This window comes from Salvia hispanica, chromosome 2 (genome assembly GCF_023119035.1).
Source record: "Salvia hispanica cultivar TCC Black 2014 chromosome 2, UniMelb_Shisp_WGS_1.0, whole genome shotgun sequence".
NCBI classification, from domain to species: Eukaryota; Viridiplantae; Streptophyta; class Magnoliopsida; order Lamiales; family Lamiaceae; genus Salvia; species Salvia hispanica.
The window spans coordinates 25,671,022-25,696,711 of record NC_062966.1 but is presented as its reverse complement, the minus strand read 5'-3'; the positions used below and the strand labels follow the sequence as shown (position 1 = coordinate 25,696,711).

General features: G+C 35.2%; 2 protein-coding genes and 1 long non-coding RNA gene across 8 annotated transcripts; all 3 read left to right on the top strand.

Annotated features, from left to right (window-relative positions):
• Nucleotides 1-4,528: 4,528 nt before the first annotated feature.
• Nucleotides 4,529-9,822, top strand: LOC125205590 (ACT domain-containing protein ACR3-like). Of its 5 annotated transcripts, none has more exons than XM_048104624.1 (9): nucleotides 4,529-4,882; nucleotides 5,926-6,004; nucleotides 6,472-6,546; nucleotides 6,777-6,822; nucleotides 7,650-7,764; nucleotides 8,105-8,172; nucleotides 8,375-8,980; nucleotides 9,087-9,191; nucleotides 9,280-9,822. In XM_048104624.1, the coding sequence occupies exons 3-9, from the start codon at nucleotides 6,482-6,484 to the stop codon at nucleotides 9,598-9,600; spliced, it is 1,326 nt and encodes a 441-aa protein (XP_047960581.1). In that variant the 5' UTR covers nucleotides 4,529-4,882; nucleotides 5,926-6,004; nucleotides 6,472-6,481; the 3' UTR covers nucleotides 9,601-9,822. The 5 variants fall into 5 exon arrangements, with proteins under 5 accessions (XP_047960581.1, XP_047960583.1, XP_047960582.1 ...); XM_048104625.1 differs by lacking the exon at nucleotides 4,529-4,882 and adding an exon at nucleotides 4,943-4,961; XM_048104626.1 differs by lacking the exon at nucleotides 5,926-6,004.
• A 1,525-nt stretch (nucleotides 9,823-11,347) lies between these two features.
• LOC125204725 lies at nucleotides 11,348-13,286 on the top strand. Of its 2 annotated transcripts, none has more exons than XM_048103440.1 (4): nucleotides 11,348-11,504; nucleotides 12,110-12,217; nucleotides 12,294-12,404; nucleotides 13,066-13,286. In XM_048103440.1, the coding sequence occupies exons 2-4, from the start codon at nucleotides 12,122-12,124 to the stop codon at nucleotides 13,216-13,218; spliced, it is 360 nt and encodes a 119-aa protein (XP_047959397.1). In that variant the 5' UTR covers nucleotides 11,348-11,504; nucleotides 12,110-12,121; the 3' UTR covers nucleotides 13,219-13,286. The 2 variants fall into 2 exon arrangements, with proteins under 2 accessions (XP_047959397.1, XP_047959396.1); XM_048103439.1 differs by having other exon boundaries at nucleotides 12,110-12,223.
• Nucleotides 13,287-17,267: 3,981 nt separating this feature from the next.
• On the top strand, nucleotides 17,268-18,132 carry LOC125207830. The gene is made up of 3 exons (XR_007174027.1): nucleotides 17,268-17,403; nucleotides 17,744-17,869; nucleotides 17,955-18,132. It is a non-coding gene; the product is annotated as an uncharacterized LOC125207830 (long non-coding RNA).
• The last annotated feature ends 7,558 nt before the right edge of the window (nucleotides 18,133-25,690 follow it).

The following is a 25,690-nucleotide window of genomic DNA, read 5'->3' as shown; positions in this document are numbered from 1 at the left end:
CGTTTGTTTGTTTTTCTAATGGTGGATGCAGTAAATCTTAAGCTGGAATATGATTCCAGTGCTTGTGGTTCAAACTAATTATGCTAACTTGAATTGATAGATAACACACACACACACACACAGCCTCTCTCTTTATATAAAAAATAATGTTACACTAAAATATGAAAGAGGAAGAAAATTAGAAGATGATGGATCCCACTAAAACCTAAATTAATGTCCAACCTTATTATTTTCCCAGGAATAATGGAAAGCAATATACTCCCTCCTTCCGCCATTAGAAGTCCTGTTCACTTTTGCACTCTTGTTTTATAAAAATGATAATAAATAATTAAATTGGAGAAATTGTAAAGTAGGAGAGAGAATAATGATAAGAAGACTCTTGTCAACATTATTCTCTCTCTTACTTAACTATTTATCCACTTTAACTACTTATTATCATTTTTACAAAATGAATGTGCAAAAGTGACTGGGACTCCTAACGCCGAACGGAGGGAGTATATACAAGCAACTGACTGGAACTCCTAACGCCGGACGAAGGGAGTATATACAAGCATGTTTCAGTACCAAGAATCTTGCTTTCTATTTTAAATTTTTTATTGTCAAGAATCCTCCTTTTTTTTGTGAATACGATGTTTGGAATTTGATTGTTATTTTGAAACTGCCTCGTTGAAGTCTTAATTGCTCAGTATATAGTATTTTACTTAACAGTCGAATAAAAGTTATACTACCTAACGAATTTAGAATTTGTAATCCAAGTTATTTTGATTAATTTGATTTCTTGAAAATTTTATATTTTAATTTTATTTCGAATAAAATTGGTCATTTTCAATAGTGTGTATACGTCTATATAATAACACATATACAAATGTATTTCGTTTTAATTTGGTATGTTCGGTCGCAAAATACCAAATCAACTACTATAATCGTGTTTTTATTTTTTAAATTTTTTGTAAGAACTTGACCAAAACCGAATAAACACAACTATGTACTAATGTTAATCGAAATTATTTGATAAAGTTCAGTTCAATTTTCGATTTTTCAAATAATCAGTTCAATTTTTTTATTTTTAAATTCAATACAACTTGTTACATTCCCTAAATGAAATAATTGAGAAAAATAGTGTCCCAAATTGGTTAGACCAAGAGCATTCCCAATGATCCGACGATAACACTCGGTGATTTTTCGCCAAAAATCGCCGAGTTATCGCCGACCGTTGGGAGTGTTTCGGCGTTTTTTCGGCGTTAATTCTACCGAATTAACGCCGGCTCCCGTTGCATCGCCGATTTATCGCCGAATCATCGGCGCCCACTGTAGGCGCGATTCGGCGATTTTTCGGAGTTTTTTTTTTTTTTTGTTTTTTCCTTCCAACGGCTATATTCCAAACCTATATATAATTCCTCCTTCTCCTCCTCCTCCTCCATTCATCACACACAATCTTCATTCTCTCAATTTTTCAGTCTCATTATCTCAATCTTCAATCTTCAATCTTCAAAATTATGAGTTCAAGTAGGAAAAATTCCCGAAAAGATAAGGGCAAAGAGCCGAGTCCGCAAATTCCCAACCCCACTGATGAAACAAATCTGCAGTGGATGAACTCGTTGTTGTCGATGGGTTCTCCTCCCGGCCAATATCCATATGCGGGTCCGTCCCCATTGCAGACTCCTCCGGTGCGCAGACTTTCTCCGTACTTCCAGTCTGCCCTCAGCATGCCCTCTCCAGCCGACGATGTGTATCGCCCCCAGATAGTCACATCGTTGTTCGACACCCCTGGATCAACCCCATGCGACGAAGGATCTCAGGACGCGACGTACACAACGGATCCGACACTCAAAGCACGGACGACTACGAGGTGGAAGAAACGCCCGCCGAGCCGCCTTCTAGGAGCGGAAAGGGGAAGGCGCCGGCGTCGACGGCTGCGACTGATACGGCTTCCGATGAGAGGCCGAAGCGGGTAAGGACTACTTACACTCGGAAGAGTCCGAGCCGATAGCCAACCGCTTGGGCGGACACGACGCAGAACGCGGAGCGCAACAACTACCGTGACCGAGATCATGTTCTCGGGAGCGGGTTGCGGAGAAGTACACGAGCAACAAGACTGCCTCGATGAAGGACCATGGCAGCGAGGCGATCCGCCGGCATTGGGAGCGCCTCATGAGGGACTGCGGCCATTTCAACGGTATATATTCTAACTTGATGACGGACATGACGAGTGGCCAGAACGAGCACATGGTCCGAGATAAGGCCATGCAGAGGTATAGTGGCCAGTTCTTGTCGAAGGGCTTCAAGTATTGGAACATCTATGATAGGCTGAAGGATCTCCCCAAATTCCAAACGGGGATGCACAGCGCGCTGCACGGGAAATCGGTGCGCTCGCGACTTAGCGGTGCGGAGAGCGAGGGGAGCGCGTCCCCCATCGACTTGACTGGGGATGGTCCGCACGCGCCCTGTGGGAGCGAAGAAGGCGAAGGGGAGGCGGAAGGGGAAGGGCGCATCGTCGGATGCCCAGTCGGAACCCCAGTTCATACAACAAGCCACGCTCTCTGCCAATGTCGCCAATCTGACGCAGCTGTACACGCTGTACTTCACCGGCGGCGGAACCCCAGAAGAGAAGCAGTCCCTCTGGTCGACCATCCAAAATTCGAAGATCCTGATGGGCCTCCCGCCGGACGCCCCTCCCTCTTAGTTTTTTAAATCTTTGTTTTTTTATGGTTTTTTATTTGTAGTTTTTTTTTTCTCGTTGTATTATATTTTGCAATGATTAATACAACGATGAATTGTTCATTATAAATCTATTTATTAAACACATTTGTAGGAAAAATTAAACAATATTAGTGATGATGTAAAAATGAAATGTTGAGTTAGGGAAAAATAAGGGAGAAATAAGGGAGAAACCATTGGAGTAGTTGGCTAAAAACTGGAGATAAATTTTGGTACTGATGTGGCGCTGATATGATAGAAGTTAGGGAGAAATAAGGGAGTTTTTAGGAAGAACATTGAGAATGCCCTAACATATTATAATATGTAGTTCTTGACTATAGTTCGAACCGTCTAATGACATTCCTGATGCAAGAAAGAATAAAAACATCCGAATTATAAGACGAGAGGACAATATAGAAAATGACAAATGATCAATCGGAAAAAATGAAACATTTATTTTACGTATAGAACACTATCATTTTTATATATCGACATACAATATTGATAGAAATATTTTGTAGTTTTCCACATGTTATGAAACGTGAGTGGAAAATAGTATATACATAGAATTAGGACTATATTGCTACTGTTGAGTGAATGACTCCGACTCTTTGGTTGTCAAAGATTATAAATTAGTAGTAATCATTATCAACCTTAATCAATTTTAGACTAAAGTTGATGTATCTAGGGACTAGGATTATAAACTTATAAATAATTATAGGAGTAATGATTATCAACATTACTCAATTTTAGACTAAAGTTGATGTATCAAGGAGTTAGATAAGTTGGTAGTATATCAAAGGACAATAATCTATAATGAATATCATCATTAATCAATTTTAGAATAAAGTTGATAGTTCTTTTTAATTAATGAAACGTGCTTTTTTCTCGTACATATATTTAATTTTTAATTGATAAATGAGCAATAATTGAAGGAGCATACAGTGGGCTCGTGAATTCGGGACCTTTGGCAATGGGAATTAACAACACTACCATTGGACCAACACATGCATACAAATAATTAAGTATTTTTTAGCCATAAATGTGTATGGTTGACAAATTGTGTGAATTGAGATGTTATCAGGTCAACATAATAACAAATCAAGTTGTTAAGGTGAAACCCGAACACAACCATTTGAGAAAATTCTAAATTCAAACATGAAACTGTCATGCTACATGCAAATTCGAATACGATTCGCGCACAACATAAATCTCCTAGCAATATGATTCAATTCAATTCGTGTTGACTTGGCATGGACCACGAGCGACTCGAATCCAACCTGTAACCTAATACAACTATGAAAACTAAGAAAATGATATCCTAATTTTAATTCTTATAAAAGAATAAAAAAATAATTATCTGAATCCAAGCCAAATCTTTTCCGACATTATCATGTGTTTATCAGGCTTCTCAATTGAAGTGAAAAAACACAAACACGATAAGAATTGACAATAACTCATTAATATCGTGCATGTTGGTTTTATTTTTATATCTCGTCGAAAATGTACTTTAAATGAAAGAGGGCGCGCGTGAGTTCCAACTATCACCGACCCCACTCCCACAGGCTACAAATAAACCAGAAACATAAAAAAGGCAAGTCTAAACCCAGAGCCGATCGTACACAGCACGCGCGTTGAGGAGCGCGGGAGGGAGTGCATAAAAATCCTACACCGTTATATCGCCGCTTCATTATCTCAACTGACATTACTCTACTGTGAGAGATTATAGTTAAATAATCAGAATTAGCGCTTAATCACTCACGCGCCCTCTCTCTTTCGAAATACACTCGCCCCACCACCATATTGCTCCATGCATCTATATCCACTGCGAGTGCCCAATCTCTTCTTCTCCACCTCCCCTTTCACCAACATTGCAGATTCCTCCTCTCTCTAACCTAGAGAGACACAGAATTGTTAGTGATAGTGGAGCGTTGGTAGTGCTCTTCCAACGTCGAAAGTTTCATTCCTTGTCTCTTTTTACCCCAATTTGCACACGCACGCCTCATCTATATGTGAATCCAACTGTCAACTACAAACTTCGCCGCACACCTCTTCCATTTCTCACACCTGCGGGCTACTGAATTGTCGCTCTCCCTCTCGCAGAGAGACAGAGAGTCATTTGATGCTTTGCGAGAGACGTGATTCGATTGCTGGTCCAGAATTTGCTAGAAGCCTCGATTACTAGGTTTAATTACTTCCTAGTCTAATTCGGTTGCTATTCCTCTGTAAAATTGCTGTTGCTGATTTCATGAATTCTAATGAAGGTGAAATTTTACTGATTTCTGTAAAATAGAGGCATTTTGATACGCATCTGTTTTTTTAGAAATTTTACTAATTAAGTAGTTGTTTTTCCTTGATCATGATTTGGTGAGTTGCTATTAACTTGTGTTTCTGCTATCAACATTTTTCTGAGATTTTTGCTTCTGTTGCAACCATATTTTTGCAGTAGATGATTCAAAATGGTGTGTGGTTTAGTTAGATGATAACTCAAGTTCGTTCACAGTCTTAAGACTTAAGCAATCTCAATACAATAATTGTAGTATGAATTATTGATCACCTGCCCTGTACACACATGCCAATTGTGAGCGAATTAGTATTCTTGCTAAAAACGTGACGGATTAGTTTAAGATTGTTTATTGGGGGTCGGTGTATAGTGTTAGTCCCTAGTGTTTTAATGGAAGTTGTGTGATTGAGTTTGAATTTTAGCTACAGAATCAGTCCTGTATGTAGAAAAAGAAACTTGGTTTGATTCAAATGTATTTCTATTCTTCAATCCAACTCATTTTTTCTCGGAGAAGGCTGTATTTCTGTATTTCACTGCTATGAATCTATGGTGAATGGTTGAATTTCCATCTAGGAGCAGATGAATATGCCACTTTAATGCTTTTACTTTTTGTTAACTTGCTTAGTAGAGCCTGTCTATGAAACTAAGCTGCTGTTTGGCCCTTTTTTTACATTTCACTAGAACTTTTAATCAATTTTTCATTTTATTATCCCAAATCTATGTTGTGCTGGTAGATGTATTCATATATGAGAACCAACAAGGAATTCATTCCTATAATTGGGAAATATGTTAGTCGTGCACTCAGCTGTTAACCTGCTGACATTCACATTTGTTTTTATTTCCACAATTTATGAGATTTCTAATGTTTTGGCTTGGCCTACTTCCTTCTCAAATTTATTTCATTTGTGGGCTTATATTGTAAAACTATTATCATCTTACTGCAGACAAGTTAATTGACACAATGTAAATGTATTCTCCGTAAAAGTCGTGCTGCTGGAAAAGAGCTAATCTTTCGCCAAAGAGGTTACACAATTTTCTTACCAAACATCTTTTGTTAGTGTCTATAGTTAAAGAGCTGATCTTTGACTTACCATGACTTTTCACCTTCAAGTGTCAATGTGTTGTACAAAAGAAATGCAACAGATTGAAAATGTGTACTATTAGCTGTCTTTGTGGACATTAATTTTTCTTACGTTTTAGACAGTTTTCATCATTTATGTTCTTCTTAATATCTCAAAAGTTCTTTAACTGCACTGATACTTTGAACTCCCTTATTTTCTTTTATTATTTAGTTATTAACAGGAGATCATGAATCTTGTTTTCTTAACATACTACGAAAATCCTTGTGGCTTCATATAGTACAGCTATAAGCTCTTGACTAATTATTTCCATTTCTTCCATCAAGTGGCTCCTAAGCGCTCAAACATTTCTATATTTCATGAAACAAATTATATATGTTTCTGACTAATGCTCATTTGGCTATGACGCAGAGAGGAGGGAATGGGTTCGTGGGCATACTTTGATCCTGAGTATGAGACATTAAGCATCAGAATAAATCCTCCACAGTTCAGTTCTAAAACCTTTGCATGTTTATCTATTTAAGAAAATTTATTGTTTGAGTCTTCTTGTATCTGTGATGGCCAGATCATATTTTCTGTTTTTGATTATTTTGCTATATTAGTATTTTGATATTCAAAGTTGAAATTTAGATTTGGTTGTTATATTATGTTAAACCAAGGTTTTGTTTTTGTATTTTAAATAAATAGTGTTCAATTATATTTGTTTCCTATTTCAGGGTTTCTGTGGACAACTCTAGCTGCAGGGAGTGCACTCTGGTCAAGGTAACCATCCAAAAACACCCCGATTACGGTTTGCATTCTGTTCCATATCTTTTTAAAATATAATCTACTGATATTTTAACATTCTAACGTGCATGATGAAGCTAATGTCAAGCAGGGCACTTTCAGTTCTATCAATAGTTGCAGAGTGACCTTTTTGAGTAATGAAAAGCAAGCAAGACATGGGTTATTAGTTACTAGGTTCAAAAATAAATTATTTGCTCACTGTGAAGACATAATGCACACATCTTCTCCTTAAAGAATATCCTAACTAAAGAGATGGTTGTATATGGCTATCCTTGTACTCCCTCCGTCCCAGAAAAGATGTCACAATTGTGGGACGGCACGAGATTTTAGGAGGTTTTATTTTGTGTGTTAAATGGAGAGAGAAAATATTATTTTTATATTCATGTGAGAGAGAACTTTTTCCAAAGTTAGAAATGTGACATTTTTTGTGGGACAAACTAAAAAGGAAAGTGTGACATCTTTTGTGGGACGGAGGGAGTACCATATTAAGAAACGGTTCTAGTTGAGTGGGCACAATGTAATTGCAATTTGACCTTGTGTTCGAGCATTTGCTTTGTTTTTGGTAAATATAAGTTACTGGGTCATGAAAACAGGTTATACTATTTGCTCACTTTGAAGACAGAAATCACATACCTTTCCTTAAACAATATCCTAACCAAAATGATGGTAGTTTATGCTATCCTTGTATATATCAACAGACAATTCTAGTTGAGTGAGTTCAATGTAACTGTAACTTGACCTTGTCTGTGAGCATTTTCATTATGGTGTTGGTAAAATGACGAGTTGAGTTATACGTTGGTCAGGTCGACAGCATGAACAAACCAGGGATACTTCTGGAGGTGGTGCAAATCCTCTCGGACCTTGACCTTATAATTACAAAAGCTTACATTTCCTCTGATGGCGGGTGGTTTATGGACGGTATGCTTGTTTTTCTTGACTTATTCCACCAAACAGCACTTAAAAGAACTCTCAGGTCTTGCTTTGAGGCTTTGAATATGATTTGAAATGAAATATTTGTAGCGACTTAATTTACCAATCATTTAACTTATTAACTATTTATAAGATGAAATGTTGACCATGGACCTGTAAATGTTATCAAACACTGTGAAGTTATAAGTTCATAATACTCATATGTTAGCACCTCTCTATGTGGGTCAGACGATTTCTATATGGTCATGTTAGGTTCATGTAAGAATACAAACCAACCACAAGCTGTTTTGGAGTTCTTTTTCATGGCTTCTATTCTTCTCTTTTTCAGTGTTTCATGTCACTGACCAGAACGGGCAAAAGATTAGCAACAGCAAGACTATTGAGTACATAGAAAAGGTATGCTGTACTTGCTCCCTTTGTAGTTTTCCTAAAGGAAATCATCTCCACTGAATTAACTCTGAAGCACAGGCTAAGCTCCACAAAATGTAAAGCGGGCATTTTCTTGTTTTCCGAACCCCTTCTATTAGAAAAATATGTTCATGTTGGGAATCATGTACATTTCCATGTCATAATATTCTTTATCATTATGTAAAAGTAGGCGCTGGGACCAAAAGGAAACATGTATGGCTTATTGAAGCCATCGACTGGGAAGAAAGCGGGGTTGGGCTCTATGGGTGACTGCACTGCGATTGAGCTTATAGGCCCGGATCGTCCTGGTCTCTTGTCGGAGATTTCTGCTGTGCTTGCCAATCTCCAGATCAATGTCGCTGCTGCTGAAGTTTGGACCCATAACGGACGGATAGCATGTGTTCTCTACGTTAATGATGACACAAACAACCGTGCTGTGGATGATGCCTCATGGTTGGCTGCTATGGAAGAGCAGGTCAAAAACATTCTTCGTGGGTATGGCACTGATGATTCCATATCTTTTACCAGCTATTCCATGGGTTCAACCCACATCGATAGACGCCTGCACCAGCTGTTCTTTGCTGATAGAGACTATGAAGTTACTGGAACCGAGCCGGACTCTCATATCAAACCAAATGTGACCATTGAGCGATGCGAAGAAAAAGATTACTCTGTAGTTACTGTCAAGTGCAAAGATAGACCAAAGCTCATGTTCGACATTGTGTGCACCCTTACAGACATGCAGTACGTCGTCTTCCACGCCACCATCTCATCCGATGGTCCCTATGCTTCACAGGTATCCACTCATTCTCGCCTCTTCCAATGCAGCTATGCTTGCTTTGATTCTGTTTACCCTTTGCATTCCGTTGCCTCTACTAATATAGGGAAGCTTCAATTAATAGGAATATTTCATACGCCAAATGGACGGTTGCACACTGCAGACAGAAGGAGAGAAAGAAAAGGCCATCAAGTGTCTCGAAGCAGCAATCAGACGAAGACCAAGTGAGGTAATTGAGATAATGATTTTTTAATGCAGTTGAAAAAGGATAATTACAAGTAGTGAATGCATGTATGTCTGTGTTGAAACATGATTAGGGTATAAGCTTGGAGCTTTGTGCAAAGGACCGAGTAGGGCTGCTCTCAGAGGTAACACGAATCCTCCGAGAAAACGGACTCTCAGTCACGAGAGCAGGTGTAACAACGGTGGGGGAGCAAGCCGTGAATGTGTTCTACGTGAGTGATGCATCGGGCAAACCAGTAGATGCAAGGACCATAGAAGCCCTGCGCAAGGAGACTGGGAAGACGATGAGGCTGAACGTGAAGATGCTGCCGATGAATACGAAAGCACTCGAAGCAAGTGGTAGGGCAAAGACTAGCTTCTTCCTTGGAGGTTTGCTGGAGAAGTTGCTCCATTGAGTTTGCACAACAATTTCTCTCTATTAAAAAACCTTAATGTATTCACAGCTTCCTGCAAGATTTCTATATATGGTGATTTGTCCCAACAGCATCAAAACTGTAAAAAATAAATCAAGAGCTGTAATAAAAAGCTGTACAATTAATTGTTGTTATCAAATTGGAACTCTTGTACATAAGGTATCCATGTAAATTATCAATATATTGGGGTCCTATATTTCGTTATTTCCATTTTTTTTATGTAAGTTGCAAATGTATATTTATATGTGATTTGGATTTCATTCAGTTTGATGACTTTATTTATTGTTCTGACAATTTCAGTATGTTATATACCACTGATCCACCCCTACAGCATGGAATCCATATATCATTTCTTGATTTTCTGGGAAATATGATTTTATCAATTTTAAATTTGAAAATTGTCTTTATGCTCTGATGCTACAATAATCAATATAATCGACAATATTCTATGTGCAACAGAAATATATTACGATGCGATATGAAAGTAATTTAATAAACTCAAGAACCTAAAAAATCAACATTATTTCCAATCGTAACGAGAAACAATTCCTTTTTTAAGTTGGATCTAATATTAATAGCTTATAGATTTATGAATTATGATTATGATTAACAGCCTATATATTTTACAATTTTGGGATTCCTCAAATTTGGGGGCCCTAGGAAAAATGTCCTAACCACCACATTGCTGAATGTTATTCACACAAAAAAAGGTGGTAAGTGGAGAGGTTAAATCAATGTATATATGTTCCCAAAATTCATAAAGATTATATCTAATGCATTAATAAACATTGTTTTGCATTGCAAAAGGCAACAGTTCACAGATAAAGGTTGTTTTGTTTTGCAAAATTCCTAAGCTCACACACAGAGACGTGTGAAATGAAAGAAACCAATCATATATAGATTCAAAGCAATAAGAAATTCAGTTGAAATCAGTTAGAAAGTTAATCGCAAATTTCAAAATTAGAAGGATTACTGATACAACTAAATTTATATATTAGAAGCATGAATGTATTTGATAACGAATCAATTACATGGGATATAACATCTTATAATATTGATTTATATATTTATTGTGACAATATACTCTCCATGTCCCATTAAGAATGAAACGTTTCCAAAAATAAAAACAACATATCTCTACTTTTTTTTCTTCTCTTATTATTCTTGCTTCATTAACTTACAAAACAACACTGCATAAAAACCAAATATTTCATATGTATTGCGACGGAGGGGGTATATGCTATTTATCAATGAATTAATGATACAAATGGCATGGATATTGATATGTACTCATCCCATTTCATAGTAATTGAGTTCTAGTATCTCTTTTCAGGATGTCTCTTTTCTTTTAGAAAAAATCAAAACCAATCATCTTAATTACTTGTACACTTTTCCCTTCACTAGTAATCTATTTTATTTTCTCTCCACTTACATTCTTTTGTCGACATAACCTTAATGCTTGTAAAGAAAATTAGTAGTGGCGACATAACCTTAATGCTTGTAAAGAGAATTAGTAGTGGAGCAATAGATAAAGAAAGATAGAACCTTAAAGTAATATATTTTAATCTATATTAAATTTCAATTAATTAAAGGAGCCTAATATCGTCGCATGAAAAACTTTATAAAAGATAATGGCAGACAAAAGTAGGATGGATAGCTAACTAACAAAGGGCCATAATGTGATAAAACACATACTCATGATTTGTCTATAAATACAGAATCATTGGCACCATTATTCTCATCATAAACAAAAATCTTAAAGTGTCATAGTTTCACTAGAAAAATGAGTTCCAAATTGCTTCTTCTTCTCGGCCTTGTCTTGGCTGTGGCTCTTCTGATCTCTTCAGAATTGGCTTCAGCCAGAGACCTTGCTTCCGTTGATCCATGTAAACCATTTCTTCAATATTTTCATCTCTCTCTCTATATATAATTTAATATATTGTATGCGTTTGTAAATACTCATTTGGTTTATAAGAAATTAAGAATAAATTTTGTCACATTTTAACAGGACACATGTTTTAAGAAATATAGTGAAAAATAGGTTAAAAAATAAGTAGAATGTAGGACCTACTTGTAAATATTACTCACTCCGTCCCAACTAAGTTGAATCGTATTCCTTTTTGGGACGTCCCAACAAAGTTGCGTCATTTCCATTTTTGATATAAAAAAAACATCCAATTATTCTTACCTTATTTCATCATCTACTTTACTCTCTCTTTATCTCTCCTATATTTTTCTCTTTTTTATTTTATTTTACTTTCATTTAATCTATTCAACATAATTTCTTAATTTCCCGGCCATAAGTTTTGTACCAACTTAGTTGGGACAAATGAAGTACTAATTTTATAACAAAATGTGGAGTAAATGAGAATGAGTTAGTGGAATGTAAAGTCCATTATAAAAAATGATATAGACGGACGTAGACATATATATGTGACAAAATATATAGTGTAGTAACGTTTGTAGTAATTTGATTGTTTATATAAAACAGCGGAGGAAACTGATGGAAGCAGCGGACACAATCATGGCGGACATACAGGCAGCAGTGGAAGAAGCGGAGGCGGCGGCCATGGAGGCCACGGCGGCGGCCATGGAGGAGGTAATGGTGAGAATTAAGTAGTAAAATTATATGGTGTAGTAACGTCTGTAGTAATTTGATTGTTTGTTTAAAACAGCGGAGGAAACCGATGGGCGCGGCGGATATGATCGGGGACACGGTGGCAGCAGTGGAAGCGGACACAGCAGTGGCGGACTTGGAGGTCACGGCGGCGGACATGGAGGCAAAGGTGGGAAGCAGTGATGCTGCTAAATATATACTCTCGTCCAAAAAAAATAGTCTTATTTATGGACAACACGAGTTTTAATGACAAATTAGTAAAGTAAGAAGAAGGCGAAAAGGTAGGTAAAGTAAGAGAGATTAAGTAAAATATGTAAGAGACGAGAAAAAGTGGGTAACGTGTTAGAGAGAAACTGTCCATTTTTAGAAATGAAACTATTTTTTTTGGACATCCTAAAATGATAAAATAAGACTATTTTTTATGGACGGATGAAGTACGGTATAGTTATGTTTGTAGTGATATGATTGTTTGTTGGAAATAGTGGAGGAAACCGATGGCCGCGGGGGACATGGTGGCAGCAGTGGTAGCGGACACAGCAGTGGCGGACGTAGAGTAGAGTAGACCGCGGAAGAGAACATGAGTTTTAATGAGAAATTAGTAAAGTAAGAAGAAGGCAAAAAAGTAGGTAAATTAGTAAGAGATAGCTTAAGGTAAAATATGGAAGAGAGGAGAAAAATTGGGTAAAGTGTGAGAGAGAAACTTTTCATTTTTAGAAATGAAACTATTTTTATTGGACATCCCAAAATGATAAAGTAAAACTAGTTTTCATGGTACAGATATACGGTATAGTTACGTTTGTACTAGTAATTTGATTATTTGTTTGAAACAGCGGAAGAAACTGATGGGCGCGGTGGATACAATCGGGGACATGGAGGCAGCAGTGGAAGCGGACATGGAGGCAACGGCGGCGGCCACAGAGGTCATGGCGGCGGCCACGGAGGAGGCAAAAGCAAAGGCGGGAATTATTGAAACGCAGAACTAAGAAGTTGCTAGTGTGTATGTGTGACATGCCATAATTAAATAAAATGCTATTGGTATGGTTTGAGCTTATGTTAGCACCTCTATTAACTACTCTTGTTAATTACTTTTCATAAAACAAAAATTCGGGCACTAAATTGTTTGATAAAAATGACTAACAAACTTGGGTACCAAACGCTCATAATTCAAGCATGAATTCGTAAATGAATAATGGTTTCTATACTTACCTACTTTTTCCGTCCATCATTAAATATCTCGTATTAATATTTTAACGATTAAATGTGTGAAATTTTTTTATCCTTCGTTCCACTTTCGGTTTAAAAAATAAAATGTCTCTTTATTTTAAGCAACTCGGATATATATGGCGTGGAAAGAGTGACCCAAAACTTTATATTTATCGATCTAATAGAGGAATGTGACACATTTTAGCTACTTGGCGACTTTATATTTTCTCCAATCCGTACAAAAGTAATACAAATTGTTGATCGTACACGCATCACACGTATAAAAGAATTATTTTAATATTTATGATAACAAATTAATACTATTATATTTGAAAATTAAAGTTTAAAAAATATACTATATTAATGTATCTCACTTTTGACTTTATCACCTCTATTCAATAATCTATTTGTATCTAATGAATATAACCATATTTTTCAAAAAAAAAGTAATTATGTAATTTAATTCTGTGCTATAAATTTTTAATAATATCATTGACACTTGCATGCTGCAGAGTTTCAAATTCTCAGAATTTATTCCCTTGGTTATGAAAGTCTTTTAAGTAATTTCTCTAAATATATTTTTTAAATTTTGAATTGAAAATAAGTGTGCCGGTAAGATGAAGTTTAAATGGTAAAAATAGTAGGCTGTAAAAGAATCATTAGTTTTTTGTTTGTGTGAGTTGCAATTATATCGAAGTAGTATGTAATTTGGATATTATACATTTTGACGAGTAAGGCCATTTCCAGCCATTTACGCTAAATTCAAATCCATTTTTGAGTATACGTCACATTAAAAAGTAGTTACGCTAAATTCAAACCCATTTTTGAGTATACGTCACATCAAAAAGTAGTTTTACTCCAATCATTTACACTATCTTTAAGTTTACACCATTTTTGAATATTTATCTAACAAAATTTTGGAGTAAACACCATATTTGGTGTTATTCCATTGAAAACTCCAAAAATGAGTTTGGGTTTGGTGTACGGTTGGAGAAATTATCTACACCAAAAATGAGTTTTGGTGTACGATTGGAGATGGTCTAATAAACTCAAGAACCTCAAAAATCAATATTATTTCCAATCGTAACGAAAAAAAATTCCTTTTTTTTTTAAGATGGATTTATGGATTTAAAATTAATAGCTTGTAGATTAATTGTTAATAGCCTATCCATAAACATATATATTTTAAAATTTTGGGGTTCCTCAAATTAGGGGGCCCTTGGCAAAATGTCCCACTACATAGGTGTTCTTCTCACAAAAAAAAGGTGGTAAGTGGATACGTTTAATTCAACGTAATTATATTCCTAAAATTCATAAAGATCTTACCTAAATGCATTAATAAACATTGTTTTGCTTTGCGAAAGCCAACAGTTCACAGATAAAGCTTGTTTTTACTTTGCAAAATTCCTCAGTTCACACACAGAGACGTGTGTGATTAGAGAAACTAATCATATAGATAATTGATTACGAGGGAACATCTTTTTTGATTCATAAACTTTGCTAAAATATCATTTAAATTTTGAAATATCATTTGAAATAACTTTTTTTATTATTTCCAAGTTTTTCTGGACGAAAGTACCCTCAATACCTTAAAGAGAATATATTTTTAATAAACTTATCATATACTCATATTTTTTATAAATATCTTTACAATATATTTTTGACGAATTTTCTAAATATAATTTGACCTTCAATATTATCACTTAATTTTGTGACATGCAAGTCAAATTGCTTCTTCAATTTTTTATATTAAAGAATTTTAAAATTGATAAAGAACTTTTCCTTAATAATAAAAAATTGAATAAGGATCTTTTCTTGCATGTCACAAAATTAAGTGATAATAGTGAAGGTCAAATTATGTTTAGAAAATTCATCAAAAATATATAGTAAATATATTTATAAAAAATATGAGTATATGATAAGTTTATTAAAAATATATACCTTTTAAGGTATTGAGGGTATTTTCGTCCAGAAAAATTTGAAAATAGTAAAAAAGTACTTCAATTGATATTAACCCATAGTTGACAAACCTCAAATGATATTTTGATAGTTCACGGATCTAAAATGACACTTTGGCAAAGTTCATGGAAAAAAAAAGATGTTCCCTCATTTATTAAAAGTTACTATAAGAAATTGAGTTTAAACCATATATAATTAAAGTTAATCACATATTATAAAACTTAGAAGGATTACATGGGATATATCAACATCTCATAAAATTGTTATTTTTCTAATTTTTTTTGACAATATATGTAATTCATCAATGTTTTAATGATACAAATGGCATGGTCACATGGATGAAATATACTCATTTCATAGCAATTTATTCCTATTTCATTTAGTCTTTAAGTCTTTCAAGATGGTTTCAAAATAAGCAAATTCTTTTTTTCTTGAAAAAAGTAAAAAAAAAAGTCATTTTAATTTCTATTTTTTTCTCTGTACTTATCTATTTTATTTTCTACTTAACTATTGAACCAAAGGAGTAACACAGAAACATCTCATTAAGGGCATCCGCAATGGGGCGGACGATGCATCGTCCGTCGCATCGTCCGCCACTGCAGCATCGCGGACGATGGGTAACCCATCATCCGCGCCCGATACATCGTCCGTGGACGATGCGCAGAGGATACCCATCGTCCGTCGCATCGTCCGCCACTGTGGACGACGCGGACGATGGATCACGGACGATGCGACGCGGTTCCGTTTTTTTTTTTAATTTTATTAAATTTTTAAAACCTATATATTCCTCTCATTTTCACTTCATTTTTCTCACTTCACTTTCAAATTCACTACATTTTCAAGCAAAATGGATTCCGGAGATTATCCGAATAGTCCGATGTTCGGTGGTGCACGATGGCCGGGTACAGAACCCGACGAATACCGGTCATTCGACACCAACGCCGAGTACAATTCCGACTTTTCCACCGACTCATACGAGCTGTCCGACATGGAATCTTCTCCCCACCGCCCCTCCGCCGCCGCCGCTTCTGGGTCCGCCACCAAGAGGAAGCGGACCAAGGCACGAGCCCAGAAGTTGCCTACAACGGAGGTGTGCGAAGAGTTCGCCCCGGGAAGGACGAACTACTCCGACCCCGAATTTAGTGCTTTTTTGTATTTTGTGCTTTTTTTTATTTCTTATTTTGTAACTTTTTTTTTAATTAAGTAAATTTAGAATTTCCTTTAGTTGTGTTGTTTTTATTTACATTTGCAAACATAAAAATATAAATATAAAATAGAAGTAAAATGTTTAGGGCGGGTTATAGTCCGTCCCATTGCAGGTAGAATAAGAGGAGGATAAAATGCTGACGTGGCGGTGCATAGGGCGTCGCTTAGAGCGTCCCAATGTGGATGCCTTAAGAATGAGGATGAGTATGAATTAGGATGAGAATGGAGATGGAATAGAAAGAGAGTATGAATATATGGAATTAGATTTTTTTTTTGGAGTTAATAAACATTCTTTAAATTAATTTATCGACATGACCTTAATGTTTGTAAAGAGGATACGTATTGGAGCAATAGATTTGAGAAAGATTGAACATTAAATTAATATTTTAATCTAATATCGTCGCATGAAGTACTTTATAAAAGATAATGGAAGACAATTGGATTTGGATTCATTTAAAAAAGTAGGTTGAATAGCTACTAACATAGGGCCCACTTATCACCTCACCCCAATATGTGACAAAAAACATACCCATGATTTGTCTATAAATACATAGCTACTAACATAGGGCCCACTTATCACCTCACCCCAATATGTGACAAAAAACATACCCATGATTTGTCTATAAATACAGAATCAGTGGCACCGTTATTCTCATCAAAAACCAAAATCTTAGTAGTATCATATTTCACAAGAAAAATGAGTTCCAAAGTGCTTCTTCTTCTCGGCCTTGTCTTAGCTGTGTCTCTTCTGATCTCTTCAGAAGTAGCTTCAGCCAGAGACCTTGCCGCTGTTGATCCATGTATGCTGTTTCTTCAATATTTTAGTATTTTATTTCCTCTATATATATTGTGTGTGTGTTTGTGTAATACTACTAATAAAATGCAAAAAGGCATAAAATCAAGTAGGATGAGTTGAGTGAATCGTTTCGATGATGAGGTCTAGCTCAAGTGGCAAAATTAATTGAAACTGAAGAATGTTATTTTACTCTATACTCCATCCGGTCCTCGTCAAGTGTTCATTTTTTTTTATCACAAATATTCTACTAATTTTTTTTAACTCATTTTTCATTACAAGTATTACGAGAGAGTATATAAAAATAGATGGTGGTTTGTAGTAATTTGATTTTTTATTTAAAACAGCCGAGGAAACTGATGGGCGCAGCGGATACAATCTGGGCGGACATGGAGGTGGCCATGGAGGGGGCCACGGTGGTGGCCACAGAGGCGGCCATTGAGGAGGCCACGGAGGCGGCCATGGAGACAAAGGTGGGAAGTAGTAGTAGTGATGTTAAAAATGTAGTATGGTGTAGTAACGTTTGTAGTAATTTGATTGTTTTTTTAATTGAAACAGCGGAGGAAACTGATGGGCGCGGCGGACATGGAGGCAGCAGCGGAAGCGGACACAGCAGTGGCGGCCATGGAGGAGGCCACGGAGGTCACGGTGGCGGCCACGGAGGAGGCAAGGGTGGGAATTACTGAAAACGCAGAACTAAGCAGTTGCTAGTGTGTATGTGACATGCCATAATTAAATAAAATGATATTGGTATGGTTTGAGCAATTGAGCTTATGTTGCACTTCTATTAACTACTCTTGCTAACTAGTAGTACTACTTTTCATAAAAAAAAAACCTTGGGGCACTAAACACTCAATGACTCAATTCTAAATATTTTGATAAAAATGACCAACAAACTTGGGTACCAAACACTCATAATTCAACCATGAATTCGTAAATGAATGCCTACGGGTTTCTATACTACTTCCTTCGTCCATCATTAAATATTCCATATTGAGATTTTAAGATTTTCACGATTAAATGTGTTTCGTTCCATTCGGTTAAAAAATGTTTCTTTATCCACATATGACGACTCGACATGGATTTTAAAAAAATGTGATGAAAAGTGACTAAAAAAACGTTTAGTATATTAGTTAATAGAAAGAGTGATTCATTCACCAAAAATAAACAAAATCGTCCATCATTAAATATTTCATATTGAGATTTTAAGATTTTCACGATTAAATGTGTTTCGTTCCATTCGGTTAAAAAATGTTTCTTTATCCACATATGACGACTCGACATGGATTTTAAAAAAATGTGATGAAAAGTGACTAAAAAAACGTTTAGTATATTAGTTAATAGAAAGAGTGATTCATTCACCAAAAATAAACAAAAACAAAGTGAACAACATTACACAAACGGACCGAAATGATAAAAATAAACATTATTTTACGGATGGAAGGAGGAGTATATGTTCAATTAAGAAGTATTCTAAATTCATGACTCGGAATTTTTTGGACTACTCGCAGCGCCAAAATCTATTTTCTCCTCTCCTTAAAAAATTACTACAAATTGTTGATCGTACAAATTAACGTCACACCTATAAAAGATTATTTTAATAATGGAGTAGTAATATTCATGATATCAAATTAATATAAAACATTATATTATATTTGAAAATTAGAAGTTTTTAAAATTATATATCTCACTTTTGAATTTATCATCTCTAATCATTAATCTATTTTTATCTAATGAAAACGTAATAATGTAATTTAATTCTGTGCGATAAATTTATAATAATAAATTCATGGACACTTGCATGCTGCAGAGTTTCAAATTCTCAGAATTTATTCCCATGGTTATGAAAGACTTTTAAGTAATTTCTCTAGATATATGTTTAAAATTTTGATTAAAATAAGAGTACTGCCGGTAAGATGAAGTTCAAATGGTAAACCTAGTAGGCTGTAAAAGAATCAGTAGTAAATTGTATATTAATTATACAGTTTGATAATTAGTACTCCTAATAAACTCAAGAACCTCTACATTCAACATTATTTACAATCGTAACGAAAAACAATTCCTTAATAGCTTGTAGATTTATATTGGTTAAAAGCCTATAAACATATTTTAAAATTTTGGGTTCCTCAAATTAGGGGGCCATAGGCAAAATGTCCGACCACATAGGTGTTCTTCTCACAAAAAAAGGTGGTAAGTGGATAAGTTTAAATCAAAGTAAATATATTCCTAAAATTCATAAAGATCTTATCTAAATGCATTAATAAACATTGTTTTGCTTTGCGAAAGCCAACAGTTCACAGATAAAGATTTTTTTACTTTGCAAAATTCCTCAGTTCACACACAGAGACGTGTGCGATTAGAGAAACCAATCATATGGATAATGGATAAATTAAAAGATACTAGAAGAAATTGAGTTTAAACCAGATATAATTAAAGCTAATCACAAATTATAGAAATTATAAGGATTACATGGGATAAAACAACATTCCTTAATATTGTTATTTTTATAAATTTATTGTGACAATGGTATTCATCAATGTTTTAATGATACAAATGGCATGATCACATGGAAGAAATGTACTCATTTCATGGAAATTGATTCCTATTTCATTTCAGTGTTTAAGTCATTTTTTCTTTTGAAAAAAATTAAAACCAACCATCTTAATCTCTCTAATGTACTTTTCTTTTCACTATTTTACTTTCTCTCCACTTCATCAACAAAAACACTTTAGTCTATAGGATCTAGACAGAAAGTATTAGGTGATCCCAAAAATGAGGATGAGAATAGAGATGGTAACGAAAGAGAGATCTATCGGTTAAAGAATACATGCAATTTCCCAAAATGGATATGAATGTATGTATGTCTGTGTTGAAACATGATTAGGGTACAGTTAACCCGACTCCCCCGAGAAGATGCAAGTGGATGCAAGGACCATATAATATAGTCTAATTTTCGTGATTTCCATTTTTTATGTAAGTGGTATTTGGCTTTTCTTTTATAGTACTATATTTTAAATAATACAGTATTATTTATTTATTTACTTTTCTTTTCATGCTGTGCCAGTATTTTCTTCTTCATACATATATAGCCTAAAATTAGTAACTAAAAAACTTACACTCCTCGTCCACAAATTAATTATTTTAATAGTAATATTTATGATATCAAATTATTATAAAAATCTTATTATATTTGAAAATTAGAAGGTTAAAAAAATATCTATCACACATTTGAATTTATCAACTCTAATAATCGATTTTATCTAACAAAAACAACAATATTTCTTGAAATAAATAAATATATAATTTATTTTGTGGAAATCAATTTATAATACTCCCTCCGTCTGCCATTAGAAGTCACAGTCACTTTGCGCACTCGTTTTGTTAAAATGATTATAAATAGTTAAAAGTGGAGAAATAGTAAAGTAAGATAGAGAGATTAATATTGATAAGAGTCTTGTCTAGAGGTGGCCAAACCAAACCGGACCGCCGGTTAACTGCCGGTTCCCAATCGGCGGGTCGGAACCGGACGACGGTTCCGGTGTTAGGTTTGGTATACTGAAAAGCATGTTTCGAGCAAGTTTCGCTCGAATAGAATCTTGCTTGTATACGTAAAACTCTATAATCCACTTTTAACCCGATTCAGTATTATTCGAGCAGTTCCGCACGAATAGAATCACTATTATTATTACATTGTGTTTGCTTGTGCATTTATAAGATGTTTTATAAACATTTAAATGCATAAGAAGTAAACAAAGTCTAAGTCTTTTGCTTAGTAGACCGGTTGTGGGCGTCGTCCACTTTAAGGTAACACGGTCAGATCTATGCAATGCTTTGCAAAAGAAAAAGAAGAATTTCACAACCTAGATAGGCTTAGACTACCTATCGTGAAAGGTTGCAATGTCAGTCCGCATATTTCTAAGCCTTACTGAAATAAGATGACATTGGTGTGGTATAGCACTGAACGGATCTAACAGCAAGACGTGTCTTTATGCTATCTACTGAAAGACTAGGTCTTGATAAAATATTATTTCTTAATCTACATATGTTAGCATTGAGCATACGGTATTGATTATGCACTACTTTGACTTATCAAATGGTGCGGGTTTTTCGCAACCCAATAATCCTGATATATTGGGTAGTGGTGATTAATATCTAGCGGTGCTAGGATTGCTATTATGTTGAATCGTGCACGAGGTGAGTCTCGTTTGATAATGTCCTCAAGAGGAGCTCGAACAAGGTTTTATTATTCGGAAAACTGGCCAGTTGGAGTTTTATTACTCTATGAATAATAAATAAATGTTTCTTGCTAAGTCCACTCTTGGAATTAATAAGATATTAATTAATTAAGTCCATAGCAGACATTGATTAATTAATGGACATTTATATCTTAAGCGCGGGAAATAAATAATAAAAGTGGAAACCCGGATTACTTGTAATTTCGGATTTGGATGGGGAGAGTTCAATATTACTTCTGTAGTGGCTGCTCGTAATATTCCAATATAAGCTTGTATTAAATTGTGGGTTCAATTTAATTAGTAAAAAGCTAATTGGGCGAGCCCATATCCAAAACCTTCCATAGATCCCTGTCTGGGCCCAAAAGGAACTTAATATAAATAGGAGAATAAAGGAGACAGAATAAACACAATTTTCATTCTCTAATTTTTCGAAAATTTCGAACTCTCCAGCTGTGGAGAATTTCGATTTCTACTCCTTTTCCCAAAAGGATTTCTTCTGTCTTCTTTATTCGAGTCCTAGTATTTTGATAAGATCAGCCCACCCTGATATCGAGATACAGTTCGGGAACCAGAGAGAAGATCCGTGGTCTAGTATTGAAGATCATCACGTGGAGAAGGCGCGAGCAATCGTCGATTCTTTGGAGAATCAAATCGGTAACTCTAAACCGTAGAATTCATGTTTTAGGATTTACTTTCTATGAGCATGAATTATTTGCGTTCTAGCATGCAATTATCTGTTTAACATGTGAATTGATTAATCGCATAATCGGTCAAATAGATCCGTATCTGATTTATTTGTTTTGTACAAGTCTTCCGCTGTGCAAGGGGCACCAAACCCCATCAATTGGTATCAGAGCCAATTTTTGGCTCTGATTATGTGGATTAATTTCATGTTATGTGAATTGCTTGAATGCATGTCTATATTCGTCGTGGTTTTGTCTAACGATGAATTATGTATGCTACGTGAATTAATTATGTTAATGAATTGATGAGTAATTAATTCAAGATACGTAATGGTTAAACCTATGTAATGGTTACGTTGACTTCAACACATATGGTATCATTACTTGATCAATTATATTTGCCTTACGTGAATTTGAATTCCAAGTCGGCAAATCAAGAATTGTTGCGATTGCGACATCAAGAATCCGTCGCACCGCAGCCATGGCTGCGGAGAGGTGTCGACGCAGCAGCGTCGGAGATCACCGGGCAGCAGCGCCGGCGGCTGCAGAGACGACGTCGCACAAGCGACGACGCAGCAGCAGCGCCAGAGGCGTCGCAACAGCAAACAGCAACACCGGAGCAGCTGCGACACGGCGGCAGCGACGTCGGAGATCTCGCAGCAGCAGCAACGGTGGTTTCGCGAGGCAGCAGCACCGCTGACGCCGGAGACGCGACAGCAGCTCCAGCGGAGCGACGTTGACGCAGCAGCGTCGGAGACGTCAGGCTCGGTGGATGCGTGAGACAGAGAGGGAAGGCTAGCTTGATGCAGGCGGCGATGGCGGTCTGAGTGGGAGCCCTTCGTGGGCAGTTCCCGGGCTCGAAAGACAGCGATCTTCGTGAGCAGCCGTAGACGGAGCAGCAGCGACAGCAGCTCCGGAGGAGCGACGTCGACGCAGCAGCGTCGGAGACGTCAGGCTCGGCGAGCTCGCGAGACGAGTGGGAGCCCAGCAGCGGCTGCGGTTCAGTGGGAGTACGACGACGCAAGATTAGGGTTTCCCTATGCGTGATGTCGTTTTGTCTCGTCTCACGACTTCGCTTTCCAAATTTTGATTAGGATTTCCAAATCCTTGGATTCAATTTCGGAAATAATTCAAGATTAATTTGGAAATAAGATTTGAAATATATCTTGTGGATTTTATATATTATATAAGATTTGATTTTGTATTAAATCATGGATTAATTATTGATTTTATCCTTATTTTATGGATTCGTAGGGATTTAATTCCTAGACAAAAATCCTAGTTAAATTTGGATAATGACAATCTAATATTTATCTATATCCTATGGATTAATGTGGATTTATCCCTAGACAAATCCTAGTTGGATTTAGATAATGATAATATTATTTTATTCTTATCCTATGAGTTTAGATGAATTTATTCATAGATAAATTCTAGATGGATTTGGATAGTGATTATATAATATTTTATTCTTATCATATAGATTTATATGGATTTATTCCTAGATAAATCTTGGATAGATTTGAATAATTCGAATATAATATTATTTAATTCTATGGATTTATATGGATTTACTCCAAGTTAAATCCTTGATGGATTAGGATTAATATTAATATTGATTTATTTTATCCTATGGATTTGAATAGATTTAATTCTATTAAGACAAATCCTAGATGGATTAAAATAAGTATTAATCCAAGTTATCCTTATCTTTGGATTTATGTCCTAGATAGATTAGGATAAAGATGATATATAAGAAAATCATTATTTAATTGGATTTAGATAAACTAATTTATCTAAGAAATCCTAAGTAATGTTTGATATATTCTGGATATCTATTCTAAATAGAATTAAGATTTGTATAAATCTTGGTTGATAGGATTTTATTTTTATCTTATGGATTATGATGGAATTGATTCTATCTAGTAATATCCTAATACGATTTAAATAATGATAATCCTAGATCAACGTTATCTTGAATTGTAGGATTTGATTTTATCGAAATAAAATCTAGAATAGTCCTAAATGGGTTTAGATAGTGAATACTATCTTGATAAATCCTAAATGAATTGGATAAACATTATCCAAGATAAAACTTAATTATTTAATTGATTCTCCCTTGACTAGATTAAATAATTTTCGATAATTATCCAGTGTGTTTAAATGTCATGCATTAAATGGATTTATCTGTTTATTTGGTGTTTATCTATAACCTCCAGAGAATGATACAATTTATTAATTTTGCTATTGTAAGATACATAATTGTTTTGTGGTTATTTGTGATTATGTATTGAGCATGAGTATGTGATAATAAGTTTATTTGCCAAATCTTCATTATGTCTTTTAATATTTGTCTGCGATCCTTATAGAAAGTAAACTCGAATGCCTAAATTATGTAGACCGAAAACGAAAGTGGATAAGATTCTCATAGCTGAAAGCTTGAAGTTTATACTCAAATGATTCATGTCCTCCATTTCCTCGACATAATTCCACGAAGAATGTTCAAGAATGCATTATGCATGTACTTGACAAACTCTTTGAGGAATAAGGTCAAACTATTTTCCTTTAAGTAGCTCGATAAGTCTTGGTTAATGGCGATGAAAGATGGATATCAATAGATCTGTTTAAAATGATTCGATTGGAATATCCTAGAGTGACAGAATGTTTTTGAGGATCTTTTTGATCAACTCCAAATGGTTTCTGACACAAGTCATCGCCTAAAGTGATAAGAAATGACTACAAGAAGGTTTAAAGGAAAAGTAGAAAATCTTCAGAATAATAATCGTTGTGTTACTATTAGAGGAAAGTAACATGATAGATGACGAATTCATAAAGGTTGCATTTTTCTTAAGTCCTAGTTCCTTTGAACAAAAGACTAGATATGGAAATGGGAGAGCCTGAATTGTCATTGAAGTTTGTTTAAAGCGAGAAAAGATGCTTTGTGAGTTGGATTGACCTATTTTATAGAAGGGCAATGACTTACATGACAATGCAACTTCTAAATAAGAGATCTTTATCTAGTTAGGTTTTTGTTGCGGTGGGAGCTATTAATGCTCAACTATTGTTTTATGGTTGATGCTAAGGCATCTAGTATTAAAATAATATAATTGCGACAAGGTTGAGTATTCAGCAACACATCAACTTCTTAATCATTGAATGGTAAGTATTTATTGCTCTTAGTCTTAAGGTAGAAAATATAGAAATTGTTGAAAGCTGATCTAGAATCAAGTTTTAACATTTTAGGTTACAATAGCTTGACGAGTTGAGAAGTCACATTTAATGCACTTTCAGGTTGGAATCATTTTGATTTTCAAGAGATTGAATATATAAGTCTGACATAGAAGACTAGCAAGTCTTAATGGTTTTACACCATAAA